The sequence below is a fragment of the Pseudopodoces humilis genome, chromosome 5, assembly GCF_049639895.1.
Source record: "Pseudopodoces humilis isolate 2021_Gansu_Grassland_sample_001 chromosome 5, ASM4963989v1, whole genome shotgun sequence".
NCBI lineage: Eukaryota > Metazoa > Chordata > Aves > Passeriformes > Paridae > Pseudopodoces > Pseudopodoces humilis.
Genome location: NC_142204.1, coordinates 162,480 through 179,647, shown reverse-complemented (window position 1 = coordinate 179,647; position 17,168 = coordinate 162,480). Strand labels below are relative to the sequence as shown.

At 48.7% G+C, this 17,168-nt stretch overlaps 1 protein-coding gene across 3 annotated transcripts in view; it reads right to left on the bottom strand.

Moving 5' to 3' along the window:
• Positions 1-1,899: 1,899 nt before the first annotated feature.
• The window catches only part of IQSEC3 (IQ motif and Sec7 domain ArfGEF 3), a 92,287-nt gene continuing 77,018 nt past the window's right edge, over positions 1,900-17,168 (bottom strand). The window contains exons 4-13 of one of the 3 annotated variants that reach the window (XM_088055164.1): positions 14,296-14,418; positions 13,484-13,650; positions 11,233-11,372; positions 10,319-10,444; positions 9,098-9,197; positions 6,896-7,057; positions 6,069-6,161; positions 5,590-5,633; positions 5,427-5,506; positions 3,250-3,369 (exon numbers count right to left, since the gene is read on the bottom strand). In XM_088055164.1, coding sequence (XP_087911290.1) covers positions 5,432-5,506; positions 5,590-5,633; positions 6,069-6,161; positions 6,896-7,057; positions 9,098-9,197; positions 10,319-10,444; positions 11,233-11,372; positions 13,484-13,650; positions 14,296-14,418 — 1,030 coding nt within the window. In that variant the 3' untranslated portion in view covers positions 3,250-3,369; positions 5,427-5,431. Of the gene's footprint in view, positions 3,387-5,426; positions 5,507-5,589; positions 5,634-6,068; positions 6,162-6,895; positions 7,058-9,097; positions 9,198-10,318; positions 10,445-11,232; positions 11,373-13,483; positions 13,651-14,295; positions 14,419-17,168 lie in introns of all 3 variants that reach the window. The other 2 variants (XM_005530538.2, XM_088055163.1) reach the window with 2 other exon arrangements.

Below are 17,168 nucleotides of genomic sequence, written 5' to 3'. Positions count from 1 at the left end.
GTGCATTTGCTACTGCAGATAAAAGTGGCAGCCTGATGGATGCCCAGCTAAGCAAACCAGCAAACTCCTGGCACAGCTGGGTCCATGGGTCAGCCTCAGACAGAAGGAGCCCTGGCAGTGAGCAGGCTCCTGCCCTGGAGGGCTGGCCAGGTGCACTCCAGCACTCCAGCCCCTGTTTCCCTGACTCCAGCTGGGCTTCTGCCCAGTCTCCAGGGAGCACGGAGGGGAGCCGAGCCCGTCCCGCTGTGCTGTGCCTTTTGTCACTGGCCATGGCCCCAGAGATGAGCACGCTGGCACAATCCCATTGTGAAACTGAAACTGCTGTGTGGCTTTTACCCCACAAGGTAAAAAACTGGTTTTTGCATCTGTCTTTGCCGTCCCCCTTTTCCTGACATTTTGCACATCCCCAGCACTGGCACCAGCTCCTGCCATTCCTCACCCTAGCATTGAACCCAGTGCTCACATCTCAGCCTTGCATGGGAAGGAAGAGCATTTCTGTCCTTTCCTCATAAAATAAAATGAAAATAAAGGCCCCAAAAGGCATTCTTTCCTATTTTAGAATCCTAAAGTTGATCTTCTTAAACCTCGAAGGGAGACGGAATGAGTGAGACCAAAGCCTTTAAGCTAATTAATACCTTCCCCTCCCTACTGCACAAAGAGATGTTTTTTCTAAAAATACATCCACAGCCCATTTTTAATGCTGTCTTCCTTCACATCAATGTCCCCAATAAAGCAGAGGAGCTGAGCTGTCATCTCTATCTCAGGATCTGCCCCTCCTCTCACTTTGAAGCTGGGATAGAGAGGGAGAGAGAAGAGGCCTTGGAGTCTGATATCTGGGCAGCTTTCCTATAGGAAGGGCTGATGAAGGCGAGCATAGAGCCAGGCAAGAGATACACATGGGACCTCACATGAGTGGTCTTCAAAAAGCCCCTTCCCTCCTAGACAGGTGGAAGAGCCCAAGTGAATGGAACACCCACCCCAGAAGGTGAACGTAACACTCAGCTTTGCTTTCAGAGAACAAAGATGAGGTGGGCAGCAAACACAAAACAGGCCAGAAAAAGGAAAGCAGAGGTGGGGCTGTTTTGGAGGAGACAATCTCGTGTGTGCATGTGTGTGAGTGTGTGTGTGAGTGTGTGTGTGAGTGTGTGTCTGTGTCTGTGTGTCTGTGTGTGTGCACTGTGTGTGTGTCTGTGTGTGTGTGAGTGTGTGTATGAGTGTGTGTGTGAGTGTGTGTGTGTGAGTGTATGAGTGTGTCGTGTGTGTGTATGAGTGTGTGTGCATGTGTGTGAGTGTGTGTGAGTGTGTCTGTGTGTGTGTGAGTGTGTGTGTGAGTGTGTGTGAGTGTGTGTCTGTGTGTCTGTGTGTGTGCACTGTGTGTGTGTCTGTGTGTGTGTGTGTGTGTGTGTGTGAGTGTGTGTGAGTGTGTGTGTGTGAGTGTATGAGTGTGTGTGTGTGTGTGTGTGTGTGAGTGTGTGTGAGTGTGTGTGTGTGAGTGTATGAGTGTATGAGTGTGTGTGTGTGAGTGTATGAGTGTGTCAGTGTGTGTGTCTGTGTGTGAGTGTGTGTGTGAGTGTGTGTGAGTGTGTGTGTGTGAGTGTATGAGTGTGTCAGTGTGTGTGTCTGTGTGTGAGTGTGTGTGTGAGTGTGTGTGAGTGTGTGTGAGTGTGTGTGTGTGTGTGTGTGTGAGTGTATGAGTGTGTCAGTGTGTGTGTCTGTGTGTGTGTCTGTGTGTGTGTGAGTGTGTGTGTGAGTGTGTGTGAGTGTGTGTGTGTGAGTGTATGAGTGTGTGTGTGTGAGTGTGTGTCTGTGTGTGTCTGTGTGTGTGTGTGTGTGTGAGTGTGTGTGAGTGTGTGTGTGTGTGTGTATGAGTGTGTGTCTGTGTGTGTGAGTGTGTGTGTGAGTGTGTGTGTGAGTGTGTGTGAGTGTGTGTGTGTGAGTGTATGAGTGTGTGTGTGTGTGTGTCTGTGTGTGAGTGTGTGTGTGTGAGTGTATGAGTGTATGAGTGTGTGTGTGTGAGTGTATGAGTGTGTCAGTGTGTGTGTCTGTGTGTGAGTGTGAGTGCTGAGGTGGGAGGGCACCTGTTGGTGCTGTCTCTTTGGAAAAGTAGCCATGGATTCCAGGGGGATCCCTGGCCTGCAGCCTCGCTGCTGTTCCCTCAGTAAGCATGCACATCCATACGCTACCACACAGCTGTATTTACACGTGGGGGGGTCTGCTAGCTCTCGGCACAGGACTCCGCTACAATGCTCCAACATAACAACAGAAAAAGTTTTGGTGTTCAGCGAGGCCATCTTCGTGTTGTACTGCAGCTCAGGACAGTCTCTCCTCCTCTCAAGCTCTCTTCCACTCGTGCACTCCTGCATTTGGAGCCGGCTGCTGCGAGGAAATAATACTTGGAGGGATGAGGAGGAAGCGTGGCAAGTGGTGCGAGCTCTCACTCCAGCTTAGCGGGCGGCAGCGATGGTGGCAGGGAGAACTCCACCCCAGGAGCGCCCCAAGGTCAGCCCTTGGCACGGCTGAGTCCTTTTCTCTCCGAGGCTGGTGAAGTTTCAGGGGGGTACAAACCTATGGCCAGGTAAACGCAAGGCAGGAAAGGAGGAGGAGGAATCGGAAGACACGGTGCCTAGAAAGCAGCAGGTCATCAAGCCTCTGAGGAACAGGGCAGCAAAGTGCTACACGGGGACAGCACGAGCACAGAGGCCAGCCGGGCTGGCAGGGTGTGAGGATGTGTGAGCACGGAGGTCAGCGGTTTCTACAGATGGCTCCTCACGATAGCATCATCTTGAGGGGAGACGGGGCAAGAGTTAGGTCAGTTGGCTTTTTTTTTTTTTCTTTTCTTCTTGTTTTACTAAAAAATAAATCACAAACTAGATCTCTGTAGGCAGAAAGGGTCCCTGGGAGGGGAGGGGAAGCGGGGAGGTGTGTGCTGTTTGGTGCTGGTGGTGCGGCTACACGAGGCTCCGTGAGCCGCTGGAGTACCTGCGCCTCTGCAGCAGCGAGCTGGGGGGACAGTACTGGTGGGGGTGGTTGTAGGGAGGGGGGGGAGGCGGCAGGGGAGGCTGATGGAGCAGCTTCACGGGGGTCCCAGGGAGCCCACTGCCCACACCGCGCCAGGGCGTGGAGGTGCAGGAGTCGGAGGTGACGTAGCGAGTCAGAGTCTGGTTGAGGGCCGGCTCCATCCGAGCGAGGCACGGCTTGTCCAAGACAATGACTTTGACAATCTGCTGGCACTGTACAAGTGTCCCCGCCGAGGCGGGGTGCGAGGGCACCAGTGCTGTCTCCAGCCGCTCCCGTGGCATGTTAAGACGCATGCTGGGCTGCATTCCACTCTCGGGCCCCAGGGCGGAGTTGTGCTGGTACGTTTGAAGCCTGTTGTGAATTGACACCTAGTTTAGAAACAGCCAAAGAAGCATTAAATGTTACAAGACTTTTCCCATCTGCTGCTACTGGCTGCCCTGAACCCCCGCCACCAGACGACCTCACATGCATTGAAAGCCTCCCTCCCTCAAACAACCAGAACAGGTGCCACCCTGGCTGCACAGCCCCCTTGTCCCCATCTAGCCTAAGTGTCCCTGTCCTTTCCATCACGTCAGAGGCAGCAGAGCCTGCGTCCCCAAATGCAGTCCAACTTTGATTATCCAAAAGCACGGGGAGCACCAATTGACTCCAGGAGTGGAAGTGTCTGGAATTCTCACGGTAATGAACAGACCTCGAGTCTGTTTGTCCCCACCAGCAGAAAGGAGAGGGGGCCCAGACTGCAAGGTTTCAGATACTCGAGGCCGTACATTTCAGTAAAATGACAGCAGCTGAATCTGAGACAGAGAGACAGAAACTCAAGCCTTTCCCAGCTCCCTGCCTCTCTGAGTAGGAAGGTACACCACATGACTGGCTAATCTGTTTACAAAGGAAAAAGCAGAAACCTGACACAGTCTAGCAAAAGGCAGCTCCCTCTGATCCATTTGGTGGTTTGCCAGTGAAAGGAAATGATTTTCAAAAAAAGAAATAAGAAACAAAAAATGCCCATCTAGCTCATACAATGATAAAAGAAATTCATGATGAAATGGCAGCAGATTAGATAATCTCAGAGAAATGGAAATGCTCCTCTGCTGGCAGAGTAATACTTGGTCAGCTGAAAGCAGGTAGGGAAGCAGGAGGTTGTCAGGGGTTCCACATCGAGATGCTGATAATGGAATCAAATAAGGGAGCTCACTGAGACCAGTCTGAAAAGGAGGAGCTGGCCTGGACTGGAGGTCCCTAGCAGGGGAAGTGCAGCAGGGAAATACTGCTTCCCAAATGATGGATGAAGTTATAGTTCCTCCTGGCAAGGACATGGGCTGATGGAGACCCCAAACCAGAGCTAAGCTGCTGGCTCAAAATAGAATGTCAGTCAAGTGACAAGGCCTGAGCAGGAAACAAGTGCTCACAGGCTGGTGTGGCACTTCCAGCCGGGCAGGGGAACAGGGGTCACAGTGGGGCTGCCCTGAGGCTCTGGCAGAGTCAGCAGCAGCACCAGCGACTGTGAAGGAGAAGCTGTGAAGTGACCAAGCTCCTCAGCACGCTGGAACAAGGATGTCTGTCCCTGTCCAGGCATGGAGGTTGCTCAGGCTCACCACACAGCAGGACATAACATTGTCTCAGTATTTATTCAGCGGTGGAACATCCCACAGGAAAAACTGGTTGCTGGGCTGTGAAGTGCCAGTGGAATTCGGATACATGGAAGCCATTCTACGCAGAGACATTTCTCCCAGCAGGAATAGGAAACCGGCTGGCACAGGCACCTTTCCCAGGAAGGGGTGTCTGCAGGGAAATAGGGTGCTCTCCAGGGAAAAGAAGCAGCACCTACTCCCTGCAGAGAAGCTGAATTCTTCAAGTAAATATATGTTGACAAGAGGGGAAAGAACTACCCTGGAAAAGGGCAGGCTCAGGACAATGGAGATATTCCACAGAGAGAGAGTAGGAAGTAATTGATAAGATTTTCAGTGTGAAGATTGCATTTTACTGTTTCCTCACAGGCAGTGAGAGTTTGGGTGTCTGTGAAGAAACAACTGGATGTTGTTTCACAACCCACTGGATGCTAGACATTCCTGCAAAGATAGATGTACACAGGACAGCCAAGCTCCCTACCTAGGAAGGTGAAGCTCTAAGGAAGGTCTGGGGTACAAAGGCCATGCTTAATCCCCTTCATGGGGATGGAGAGACAGAGCTGCAGAAACTGTGCAGGAAAGCTGGGCTGTGGGGAATTTGCATGTGATGCTGCATGGAGTTAGCATGTCAGGGAAGTCCTTAGTGGGGTTCTCAGTCTCCCCAGAAGCAGTGGGGTGGGTTAGTCTACAGCGTTTGGGAGCTTGGTCCATGAAGGATGTTACAGTTATAAAAACGGATTGAAAATGCTTTGAAGTTTAGTTTGGATTTGAAAGTTGTATTACCCGTCCTAGCAGTAACTTTTAATTGTATCTCTGGAAATTGGTAAAATTGTCAGTCTGGCTGGGGAGGCATTGATTAAAACCTGAGAAAAGAAACAACAGAGAATGTGAGAAGAGCTGAAGTGAGAGAGAATTACTTACCTCAGCTGCTCTGCACTCTACTTACCTCCACTGTGCTGTCCGAGACCTTCTCCCCCAAATCCTTCTTGCCTTTGAAAGGAAACAAAAGATCTCACTCATGAGGTCTGCCCCTCTAGTCAAGAGCTGGCTCTCATACTGTGCACTGGAGAGTTAAAGGGAGAGGTGCAAGGCCAATCCAGACCCTCTTGCAACCTGTTAGCTGCTTCGTGGGGTGGGCTTTACCAGTTCAGGGAAGAAAACCAGGCCAGGTTCTTCAGAAGTTACCCATGCTGTATCAGCAACACCTCTTTCCCAGGTATTACAGCTACAGACAGGGTAATGGGACTTGGAGGGATTTTCTAGGCTATTTGAAGAATGCATATGTTCTCGTATTTCCACCATTTGGCCAAGGCTAAAGGATACAAAACCAAACGCTTCTTTTTGCAGTTATTCTCACAGGAATCAGTGAGAACACATTTGCAAAGGCAGCCCTTCTTGACCAAGAGAAGCTGGGTGCCCTCCTACCTGTTGGAGAGCCTTGCTTAGACTGCAGCTCCATCTGGGCTCCATTGGTCCTTAAGGAGAGAGTCTTGGTCCCTTGCTGTTTCTCCAGTTCCCCTGCAGAACAGACACATGGAGATCAATGAGGAGAGGGATGGAGGGAGGGTCACCAGCACACTGAAGGAGCAAAATGGGAGGTCAGCAAGGAGAATTAATGGAAGAAAATCACACGTGAGTGTCAGGAAGGGAGAGAGGAACAGCCAAGACAAAACAGAAACTGGTGAGGATTTGACATGTGGAGAAACTTGCGTATCTCCATTGGCCCTTCTACTTTTATATATTTACATCTGAATTACCTACATTTATACAGGATTGGCTAGTGCTGCATGGATGGGGACCACTGAAGCTGAGCTGCTTTGGCCCACAAGGAAAAGCCATCAAAGGCTACATGGACATCTTGTCTGTATAATGACACAGACTGCTTGCCCTCAGGACAACCCTGTTAAAGGCACAAGGCCTATCCCAGCTATTTACAGATCATATTTGCATAGTCAAAGGAGAATGGGACAGAGAAGAATCTTCCAGGTGTGACAGTCTAAGCTTCCCTATTCCAGGCCACTGTATCCCACTTCCTGTTTCATAAGCATCATAAGTAGTTAAGTCCTTCCATTTCTGCCGCTGGCCAGTGGTCACAGAGTGCTTTTTCATCCTATCAGTGAGCCCAGGAACATCCTGTGCAGACTTTCTCTGCTCATCCTCTTTGCTCCTGCTCCTGAAGAACTCTTCCTTTACCCTTTCTCCTGTGTAGCCAGTGGTGGCATTGCAGTGTGAATTGTGTGAGAGACCCTTACATTCAATTCGTATCTGTTCCAGTTCTGTCACTTCTGCTATTGACTCTTTCAGGTCTTCCACAAACTTCTGCATTTCCTCAGCACCCAGAGCACAGAAGTGTAGTACCTGTTTCTTCTCTGAGCCTGAAACCGGAGTCACCAGTGTAATGCCATGGGGGTAATCTGAAAGAAGATGTGTCAACAAAATCAAAAGGTGTTAGGCATTTGTGATGGAGTAGTTGCTTGTTTTGGTACGTCTGAAGGACAGAGAGTTTTCAGCATGAGTCCAGTGGAATTGCACACCCAGAGTTTGTCACGCTGCCAGCTGTGGGAACCTGCAGCACTGCAGCCCTCCAAGACAACAGAAGGACCAAGCTGCAGCAGCAAGGCAGGTGCCACCAGCACCAGAAAACTCTAGCTTATAGTTACTCTTAGTGCAGCTCTGGCCCTGGGAACCTGAGAACAGAGGTAGGACTGTAAAGCCTTTCTCACTCCGTGGAAGAGTAAACAGTGTTTATGAGGCCAACTACACTTTTTCTCCTGTGGGAGATGCAGCAGGAGAGGTTTTCTTCTGGGGTCAAAGTCATTGCACCCACAGTGGCAGGACTTGTCCCCAGTCTCTCCTTTCATCTGCAGAGAACACAGGAGGGGTGTTGGCACAGAGTGGCTGGGGAACTCACTGCACTGGGCAGAGAGAACGGTAAAGGGAAAGATGTGTGTTTCTAGGTCTCTGCTTAGCAGTCCCCACAGGCAAAACACACAGGAATGTAAATGAAAGGCCATGCCCAGAGGGTGAAAATATAACATCAAAAGGCCTTATGTTTTAAATATCAGGTTTATGTGCAGGGAGGTGATGACTGGAGATTCAGCCAAAAGAATCAGGAGAACACAAGAGTGCAGAGAACTTACCACACTTTTGACTGGACTTATTTGCCCAATGGCCAGTGGTTTCAATCCCTTTCCTCCTTTCCTTTCACATTCTTCTAAATTTATTTCCTGTCTTTCCCTGTCCTGCTTTCACTTCTGCTCCATTGCTCCTACGTCAGCCTGCCTTCCGTGGGCAGCCTTCCTTTATTAGCCTTCCTTGATCAGTCTATTCCAAACAAGCCAAGGCCTAAACTGTTATTTTCAGCCAGCCCTCAGCTCCCCCTCTTTGTGTGCCCAGCCCTTTTCCAGCCCTGATTCTCTCATGTGTTCAGATCACAAGATCTTTGTGACATCTGCTTTACTGTCTCTGCAGGGGATTCACAACAGGGCGCCTTTGCCAGAAGATCTTTGGGCTCTCCCAGGATAGTCATGCTAGCCCTGAAAGCCGATTCCAGCTCTGATGGTGCCTCCTGGGGATGCTCAGGTATGAATGGCCCTTCGGTTCACACAGGGATGTGGGAGCCTCTGCACGCTGCTGAGCAGTGGGTTGGGAGTGACTCACGCTGCCAACGGAGCAGAGGAGGGATGGGAAAAGCTTATTATAGCCACAGTGCTGCTACATTTTGCCTTCCTTGCAGCATGTTCTCCATGTGCTCACAAAGCCCCAGGGGCATCAGCCAGGCTTGCCTGGGACTGCTGTGCTGCCCCTCCGCCTGTGCCAGCAGGAAGCCTGCCTGTTCCTGGAGCTCCTCCACGGCACAACCAGCCCAAATCATGACACATCATGGCTCTGTTCCCAGACCATCAAGGTCAGGCTGACTAGGGCTGGCCTCCCGCCATGCTTTGCTGGGTGCTGTTCCAAGGGCTGTGCCTCTGCCTTGGGAAGCTCTCAGCACAGCATGGCACCATGCAGGGAGGTGGCAGCAGCACCTGAGCCTCTGTCAGCATCAAGGGCAGCAGAGGGGGTTGTGCCTTTGGGCACAAGGGCACAGGGGCTAAAGCTGGCAGCTGCAGTTCAGTCAACAAGATCCTGTACTACAGCTTCTGGGAGTTCAGTAGGATGTATATGGGGATTGATTCCCCCAGTCTTCACCTCTGCTGGTGTCCCTGCCACCATGACAAGCCAGATCCTTCAGTGAGGCCCTTCTGCAGATGCTCAGACCTAGGAGAGGTACCAGGAGCTTCTTCTCATCACACTGTACCCAAAGAGTGATCTCCCTGGCACCAAGCCTCAGTTTTCTCTCCTCCACTTTTAATTCTGATAGAATTTCTCTCCTAATGCAAACTCACACAGCCCCCTCCCTCCTTCTTTTCCCTACCAAGCCCCTCCAGGAATGCCAGGAGCAGTGGACTTACACTCATTCTCAAAGAGATGGAACTGCATCCCCAGCAGGCCGACTGACTTGCAAAATGTGTATGTTGAGGAGCTCTTCTTCTTCGGGCAAAGCTTGAGGATCTGTTGGAGGGAGGAAGCATGGTTGGTGCTGGGGAGCAGTGAGGCAAACACGATGCAAACTGCTCAAAACAGAAAAGCTTTCTGCAAGCTCTGTTAAGTGTAATTGCAGGAGCAATGCTTGGTGAATGACCGGCTCTTTGCTGGAGATGCTGGCATCTGCCTGGGATGCTGCCCTTGTAACAGGGCTTCTGGAATCCTGTAGGCATCACCCTGGGCCCACTCTGCTCTCTCCCAGAGGTGCTGGCTTTTTGATTACCACATTTCTGACTTTGAAAGGGTAATTCTCTTCACTGAGAAACAGATCAAAAGGCAAAGGGAAGCCTGTCATAAATACCTTAGAGCTGGGAACAAGAGCATATGAGAGTGCTGCCCTTGTACCTCAGCACTAGTTCTTATGGATCTGGTTTATCCCGTGGACTAGAGGGATAGCAAGGAGCAGACCCTCTCCCCAGGCTCACAACTGTGCAAATGGCTGCAGAGGAATAGGTGGGTGAAGCTCTCTTATTGTTTCCTACAAAAGTGTTTGGCTTTAGCCTTGCATCCGCTGCAACCACGGTTTCACTTCACCATTAAACTCAGCAAACTTCCATTTTCTTTGGCCTCCTTCCAGCCCCAGTGTAACTCTGCTCTCCTGTACCTGCCTAATTCCACTGCTGGGGCAGGACACTTTCAAAAACACTCTACACATTTGGGGGTCTGGTAAGTACTATCTAGTCTGCTACAGCCTTTTCCATGTGAGAAGGCAGCGATTTTAAAGTGTCTGGCAGGAAAGATTTAAAGTGCATGAGAGGGCTCTGTCTACTATAGTACAAACAGACAAAGAAATGAACCTCCCTTTCATGAAATGAACCTCCCTGCTGGCAAAGGCATGAGAGAGAGCAATGACATTGCTTGGATGGCTGTGGGATGTGACAGCTTGTTTTTTTCAAGGGTTACTGGAGTTATAGATTTAGTAGGTTTTTAACAGTGAAGGGTCCAGAGCTGTGTCTTAAAATGTTGATGAACTGGGAGCTGTCCTTAGAACAGGGGGAAGATGGATGCTGTGGACTGGTTTTGGATTTCCTTACAGAAACCAGGGCAGGTTTTATTACTGCAGTGCCTAATTGCCAGAGCACACTCACCACCAGCAGGTCATTGAAGAGGAAAACTTCCCTTTGGTGAGCTGCCTGCTTCTGCACCTTGTTGACATCGGTCACTTCGTACAGGCGGCTGCAGCACACCAGCCGGCGGTGGGGCACCGACAGGACCTGCAGGGAGCACACAAGGGCATGCAGGAGGCACCTCAGACTGCACAACCCTGCCCAGTGACACAATTCCACCCACTCTGCCCAGACAAACCACCTCCTGACCCCCCTTGCTTGCCCTCAATTTTCCTGCTGGTGCAGTGACAGAGAAAGCCTTTGTGATCGGGGTAAATCAGAGGGCAGGCTAAACACAACCTTCCTGCTCACACATCCTACCTCTGGCTTCCAGCCTTGGCTCACTGCTCATCCTCTCCCACCCCACTGGACATCTGCAGGTTTCCTGGGCTTTGAGAAACCTTTCTGCTTTATATTGGATAAACAGTGTGTACGTTTTTGGGCTACAGATTGGTTACTGCCAAAGAAGCTGTCTGTGCATTTGGGGATCTCTCAACCCCAGCAATTTTTAGGGAACTCATTAGAGACAGGTGGATAAAATTGTTCTCTATCAATTTGCCTTTCACTTCCTACACCCTTAAAAGGCCTGAAAGTTTGAAACACTGCAGAACTATCAGTTGAGCACTGGCAGGCAGGACCTGCAGTAAAATGCATGGGAAAACAATTACTGCACTAGATGCTGTAAGCTCTGGCCAAGGAGATCCCTCAAAATTAGAAAAGAATGAGATAGCAGGAAATAAAGAGTTTGGAGAAAAAGGAGTAAATTTGTAGAGACAAGCAAGGAAAGTATTACATAAGAGAAGAAAGTCATAGAGGAAAAGCACAGAAAAGAGGGGAGGGAGGGAGGTGGGGGACAGAGGGGCTGAGTGGGTGCCAGCAGGGTCATGGGTGCTCACCGTTTTCATTCCAACTATGGACTTCTCCACTTTGGTGACATAAGTTACATGGTCCTCATTAGATTTGAGCTCTTTCTGCTGGATTCTCTCATAGATCCCCACCACCAGCTCCCGAGGGATGTCAGCACCGTCGTCCACCCCTGCCAAAGGCAGAAAATGTTGGGCAGGCCAGGCAGAGAGAAAAGGAAAGGGAAGAACCAGTGGTCCCTGGCAGGTCACTGCTGCCTCTGCACTGCGCAGTGCTGGGAGGGCTGAAGGGGAACAGCAATCTCTCACTTTCGGCTGCCTCCTTTGTTTCTCTAATGCATCCAATGCACCAGCTGAGAGACTGACATCCCTAAGGCCAATGCAGTTGATTTCATTATTCCATTGCTCTGCATGGTGGCTCCTTTCCATGTGTTCCCTAAGGTTTTATAGCCACAATTTCACATTCATATATCTTGGGCCACTCAGCAGCAACCCCTGCATTGATTTTGTATCATCAGAAGTGCTAGGTGTGGAGAAGGCCTGTGATGGCATTCTGCAGCTCTTCCTGCCAATCCAAGCATCAGCTCTCCTTGTCTTGGTGACCTCCACCATTTTCCTTCTGTGTTGTCTCCTAGGAATAATACTCGAGAAGATTATCTGGTTGCTATTCTGGTTGTGGTATCTCTGCCTTGACCCTGCCCCTTCCCTCTTTTACATCTCCTTAGATAATTCTCCAGATTTTGCTTCCTGATCCTTCAGAGCCTGAAAGAAAGTTTTTTTCAGCCTTCCCTGAACCAAACACTGCAAACCAAGCTGCCAGTCCTTCCTCCAAACTGAATTCCTCCAGTCATTTTATATTGATTTTCTGTGCCTCCCCTCCAGCTCCCTGGTCTGAGATGTGCTATCCTGAGTGATGCAGGTGAGAAATCAAAAAGCATTGAGATGTCCTGGCTCCCCTGCCTACATCCCTGCAAATGTATCCCAAGTAACATTTGGAACACAGGCTGCTGAAGCTGCTGGCCTGGCATTGGCCTGCAGGTGAGTCTGGATTGAACTGTCTCTCCTGGTCTGTGATGGGGTGACATCCACTCCCTCTAATATTAAAGTTGTGGTGTGTTGCACACTGGAGGTGAGTGACCTTCATGCTGCTTTAAATCATTGTGGTGAGAACTGACAGATTTTAAGGCAACTCTAATTGTAAGCTACCATTAAAATAAACCCCTCCTTTGTTAGTGCTATCAATTGTAATAATAAAAGGGATGATGGAAGGTAGCAGCCCCATTCAGTATCTGTGGAATTAACTTGAAAGAGGGCCTCGGTGTCACATTATACCAGTCTGAAGCAGGTGACAAATTGTGGAAGGTGTGGGAGGCTGAGATGACACTTTCTGAACAGCAATCAGGACAAAGAAACCCAGTCAAAGGAACCCAGAAAAGTACAAAATCTTCAGAAAAGACAGGAATTTACGCTGGAAAAACTTTGGGGGAGCTTTATCTGAATTGCAGATGTGCAGTAAGAGAAACTTGAAAAATGGCTGACTTAGGATGACCTAGGAGTGAATATGGCTGGGAAATTGGACAATAATTTGTCTAGACGTGATGTCAAAAAGGCCAAACAATACTAAGCTGTGTTAGTAGACCTGAAAATAAGAACAAGGCGGTGGCTTTATCCATGAGTATGTTGTGACCACATCTGAAAAAGTGCTTTTAACAACCTATTACCAGGATGGAAAGGACTGACCTTGAAAACAGAAGAAAATTGATTTGGGGAACTGATGTATCAGAAATTGCAAAGAGGTAATGTATGCATGAACTCTGTCATGCCTACAGTTACTATAAGTAATAGCAGGCAATTAAGAAGGGCAAGCTTTAGCCCGAATGAAAGGAAAATGTGTTCAAATATTCAAAGCAGCAAGTAGGGCTTGTTTAGTACAACCCAGCAGGGTCTAAGAAGGATGTAGCTGAACAGTAGGAAAATGTAATACAATGGACTGTTTCCAAGCAATGAGATATCTTAAAAATGAAGCCATCTCTCGAAGGAAGATGGTTGGTTCCTGAGAAGGCTGGACAGCTTTCTGCAGAAAGCAAAGCTAATTAGACTGTCCCTTCCCCAGCACCCTAGAAGGCATCTCAAAGGGTCTTCCATGTCTGGCTCACAGGCAAGCAGCAGAAGACCTGGAGAAAAGCAGTTCCTCTAGGTTTTTCCTGCCTTCATCTAGGCAGAATTTAGAAAAGCAAGAGGGCAAAAAAATCCCAAACCAACCAAATCAAGGCAGGACCCTCACCTCTGAGATTGCGAATGAAGTCCTCCAGCATCATCTTCCTGTCAGGCTTGATGTTGGGGCTGTACATGTCCGTGTTGAGGAGGATGATTGCAAAGGCCAAGATGAAGATGGTGTCCGGGTTGTGAAACTGCTGGACCACATCTGGGTTACACATGCAGTACCTCTGGCTGCAGCAGGAGGGATGCACACACTTAACACGGAACATGGGAGCCCTCTGCTCCAGCCTGCCAATGGCTTTATCACAAGCAGATCACATTCCTCCTTTCACTCCACCTCTCACACCTGAGAGAAGGAACCCGCTGCTCTCTGAAGGCAAATTTCCCCACCAGTGGCAGAAATAGGCCACTGAAACGTCAGTTTCTTGTCCTCGGGAGCTAAAAAAGCAAGTGAGACTGGAGAGGAGTACTCAGAGCGTGTCAGTACATAAGTGTAATACAGGTGTCTGCTCCAGCCTGCCTCGCTAAGCACAAAGCCCTCCTCTGGATGACCAAGGCAGAAGCCAGCAGCCCTGCAAGCCCCTCTGCTTCTGTTCCTGTGAGTCACCAGTGCACAGGGAGCCCTTGCTGGCAGCCATGGCAGGACTGGCCCCACCCTGGCCCCCGCTCCCCTCAGTGCCACTGAACATCTGGCAAGGCCACAGCCCTGACGAGCAGGCCACAAAAACTCCGTCCTCAGGAGCCCCTCCGTGATCCCCCTCTCTGGAAGGGAGCTCTGTGGACATTCTCTCCATGACTGCTGGGTTTTGCCTGGGGTGTGTTGTGTTCCCTGCTTCCCCCGGCTGCAGCAGTGGGGCTGCAGGGCTCCTTCCATACCTGAAGGCCTCGATGAGCCGCTCCACCTTCTGCGCCTCCCCCTGCACGCGGATGTGGGCCTGGAATTTCCGCAGGGCCTCGTCCAGCTCCATGCCTGAGAAATCCATCTCGTCCACCACACAGCTGTGAGAGGGGGACACAGCCTTCATCAGAACATCCTCCCTGACCAGTGACACCAGGCAGGCTCCTGCACTGTGTGCTGAGGCCCAGTCCCCACGGGAAATCCCATGGGACAGGCCCTGAGACATCGCTGTGGCTTCCTGGATCCTGCTAACCATGGGCAGTGATTTCACTCAAGGGATTCCTGCATCCTACAGCTGGTGAGCAATTCTTGTGCTTTACTGTGTATTTATATATGTGTGTGTGTACATATACACCATGATATATGCATATCACACCACAGACAGCATATACATCCACATATGCATATACAAAGAATGTATATATATATATATATATATATGTATTGATACTTACCTGTATCTATATAGATATAGAGACATCTATATTGACATAGATATTGAGACACCTGTATCAATATCAATAAGGCCAGAATCAGCTCAGAGAAAATAGGAAATGGAAATTGTTGTACAGAAATAACATGCAATGTTGCATGCTTATTACCTGCTCATCTGGTATCACTTTGCATTTTGAGGTGATTCACTGCCCACTGGAAATTCATGGCCAATTTAGATACCCCAAGAAGGGGATGACACCTCTCATTTCCCACTAAAGCATTCTCATTTTATAAAGGCCCTGCTCTTAGTCTCCAAAACCTAACACTACAGTTCTTGCTCTCTGTATTAGTCAAATAATCTACTTGTTCTTATTCCTACTGAATGACATTTCAGTCACTTGTAATGACAACACCTTTCACATGTGGCTTCAGCACATTCTGTGAGCATATTCCTACCTTTTGTGCTCAGGTCATTACTGCAAGCATTAATCAAAAGACTAGACTCAGAAACCCCTGTTCATAATGTCCCTTAGGCCCAACTTCCCATTTCAGCAGAGTATGTAGGCACTAATGTCTGTACCAGCCAATTCCCTCCCCTGTTTATGATTCCTATGCTAATTTCTCTCTCTTCCACTCTCAACAAAAAATTTCTCATGTCCAAAGCTTTGCTGAAGTCTAGAATTATGTTGTGCATGTCCCCTGTCTAGAAAACTAGTTATTCTAACAAAGACAGACATTGAATTAATCTACTTTCCACTGATTTTGGTACATACAATTTACCTTCTGTTTGTCATTATTCTTTCCCAAAAAGAAATTTTCAAAACTGAAATTCTGTCCAACAGATGAAGAAAACCACAGGTGCTGAAATCCCATTTTCTTAAAACCTTCCTTAAATACAAAGTAACTAATTTGCTAATGGGACCACCTTGACATTAGAAGTGCTGTAAAAATTCAAGAACTTCATATTTTCAGCTTCTCTGTACCTTGGATGCTACTTCTATTAGCCCCTTAACCCCTTTATTTAATTCTTTGTATTGTGTTTGGGTTGCTTTGCCATGTGGTAAAGGATAAACTGATGCCAAATTTAAGGTTATTAAGGAGGATATTTTCCCCAAGACAGGTTGTCTGGGACTTTATGAGGACTGGGACAAGGGAAAAAGAGGGGGAGGGAATTAGGTCTCAAATGGGTCCTTCTGTTTCCTATGATTATCTGGAAATTTTGCCAAAGAAACCTGTACTGATGGAGGGATGTGCTGTAACCAGTTTCTTCTTCCTTTCTGAGATAAACTGGGGTGTGTCTGTCTGCTGTTTGCTGTGGGTTGTTGGGTTGAGGCTTGTGAACTGAGCTGTTGAGTGCCACGTGCAGCCTTGCTAGGATAAAAATCTGTAGTACAACGCCTCAAAAGGGTGAGGGACAGAGTTCAAATGCCCAGAGATGTCTCGGCATTCCTCCATTGCCTTATGGATTCAGGAGTTACCATTTACTGGGGTGGCACCCACAGAATAATTTACCAAGAGCTCTGACTGAACATGAAGCGCTTTGTTTCTTCTGAGGTTGGATTTGTTACAACCTCAGCTAGGAATTGTGGGCTCTTTCTCTGCACCAAGTCCATATAATCGAAATTCAGAAACAAATAGGGAGCAAGGGATGAGAATCAAAGGGACTGCTCTCAGAGGAAATCTTCCATGAAATATTTTTTTATCTCTCCAAGAGGTGGACTGCAGAAACACTTGGCAATAACAAAAACTTCCTCCACTGCCCCTTTCCTTTTTCATTTTTATTTTTCTCATAGTTATACTCAGTCCCTTGGGTTAACATCAAGGCATTCTGCTTCTTGGAATTTATCTTTGATAGTAAGAGCAGTTTTCCTCTTGTTAGTCGTTATTGTGTTCACGGCTGCAACCACCTCTGCACTTGGGCATTTCTTATTATTTTTTAATCCTTTCCAGTCTGCAGTCCCTCTCAGCACTGACCCCAGTGATTTTGCTGCTATTGTCTGCTTCCAGACATGTGAACACTGAGCCCTTGCACAGCCCAGGGACACCCGTTAAGGTCACCCAAGTAACCCCAATCCACCAGCATTAAATCATCTACCTTTTCCTTACTCCTTCCCCCTTGGATCAGCTTTCCCCCTCCACACAGGCTGTCCTAACACATCCTCCCCTTTGTGTACAAATCTCGAGTAATAAAGCCAATGCCCTTAATACAGAAAGCATCCAGCTTTCATTAGGACAAGAAGGACAAGGCAGCTGCTCATAGCTCTCTTCAAACTCAAACAGGCAATTGCCACATAAGTTATGCTCGGATTCTCCTGGGAGAGTTTCTCTCACAGACTGACTGATGCAGCTTTGCTTTGTAAATTCCAGCTCCTGGGAGTCTCTTCCATTTGTCTCTCAGCCCAAAGAACAGTGTCCC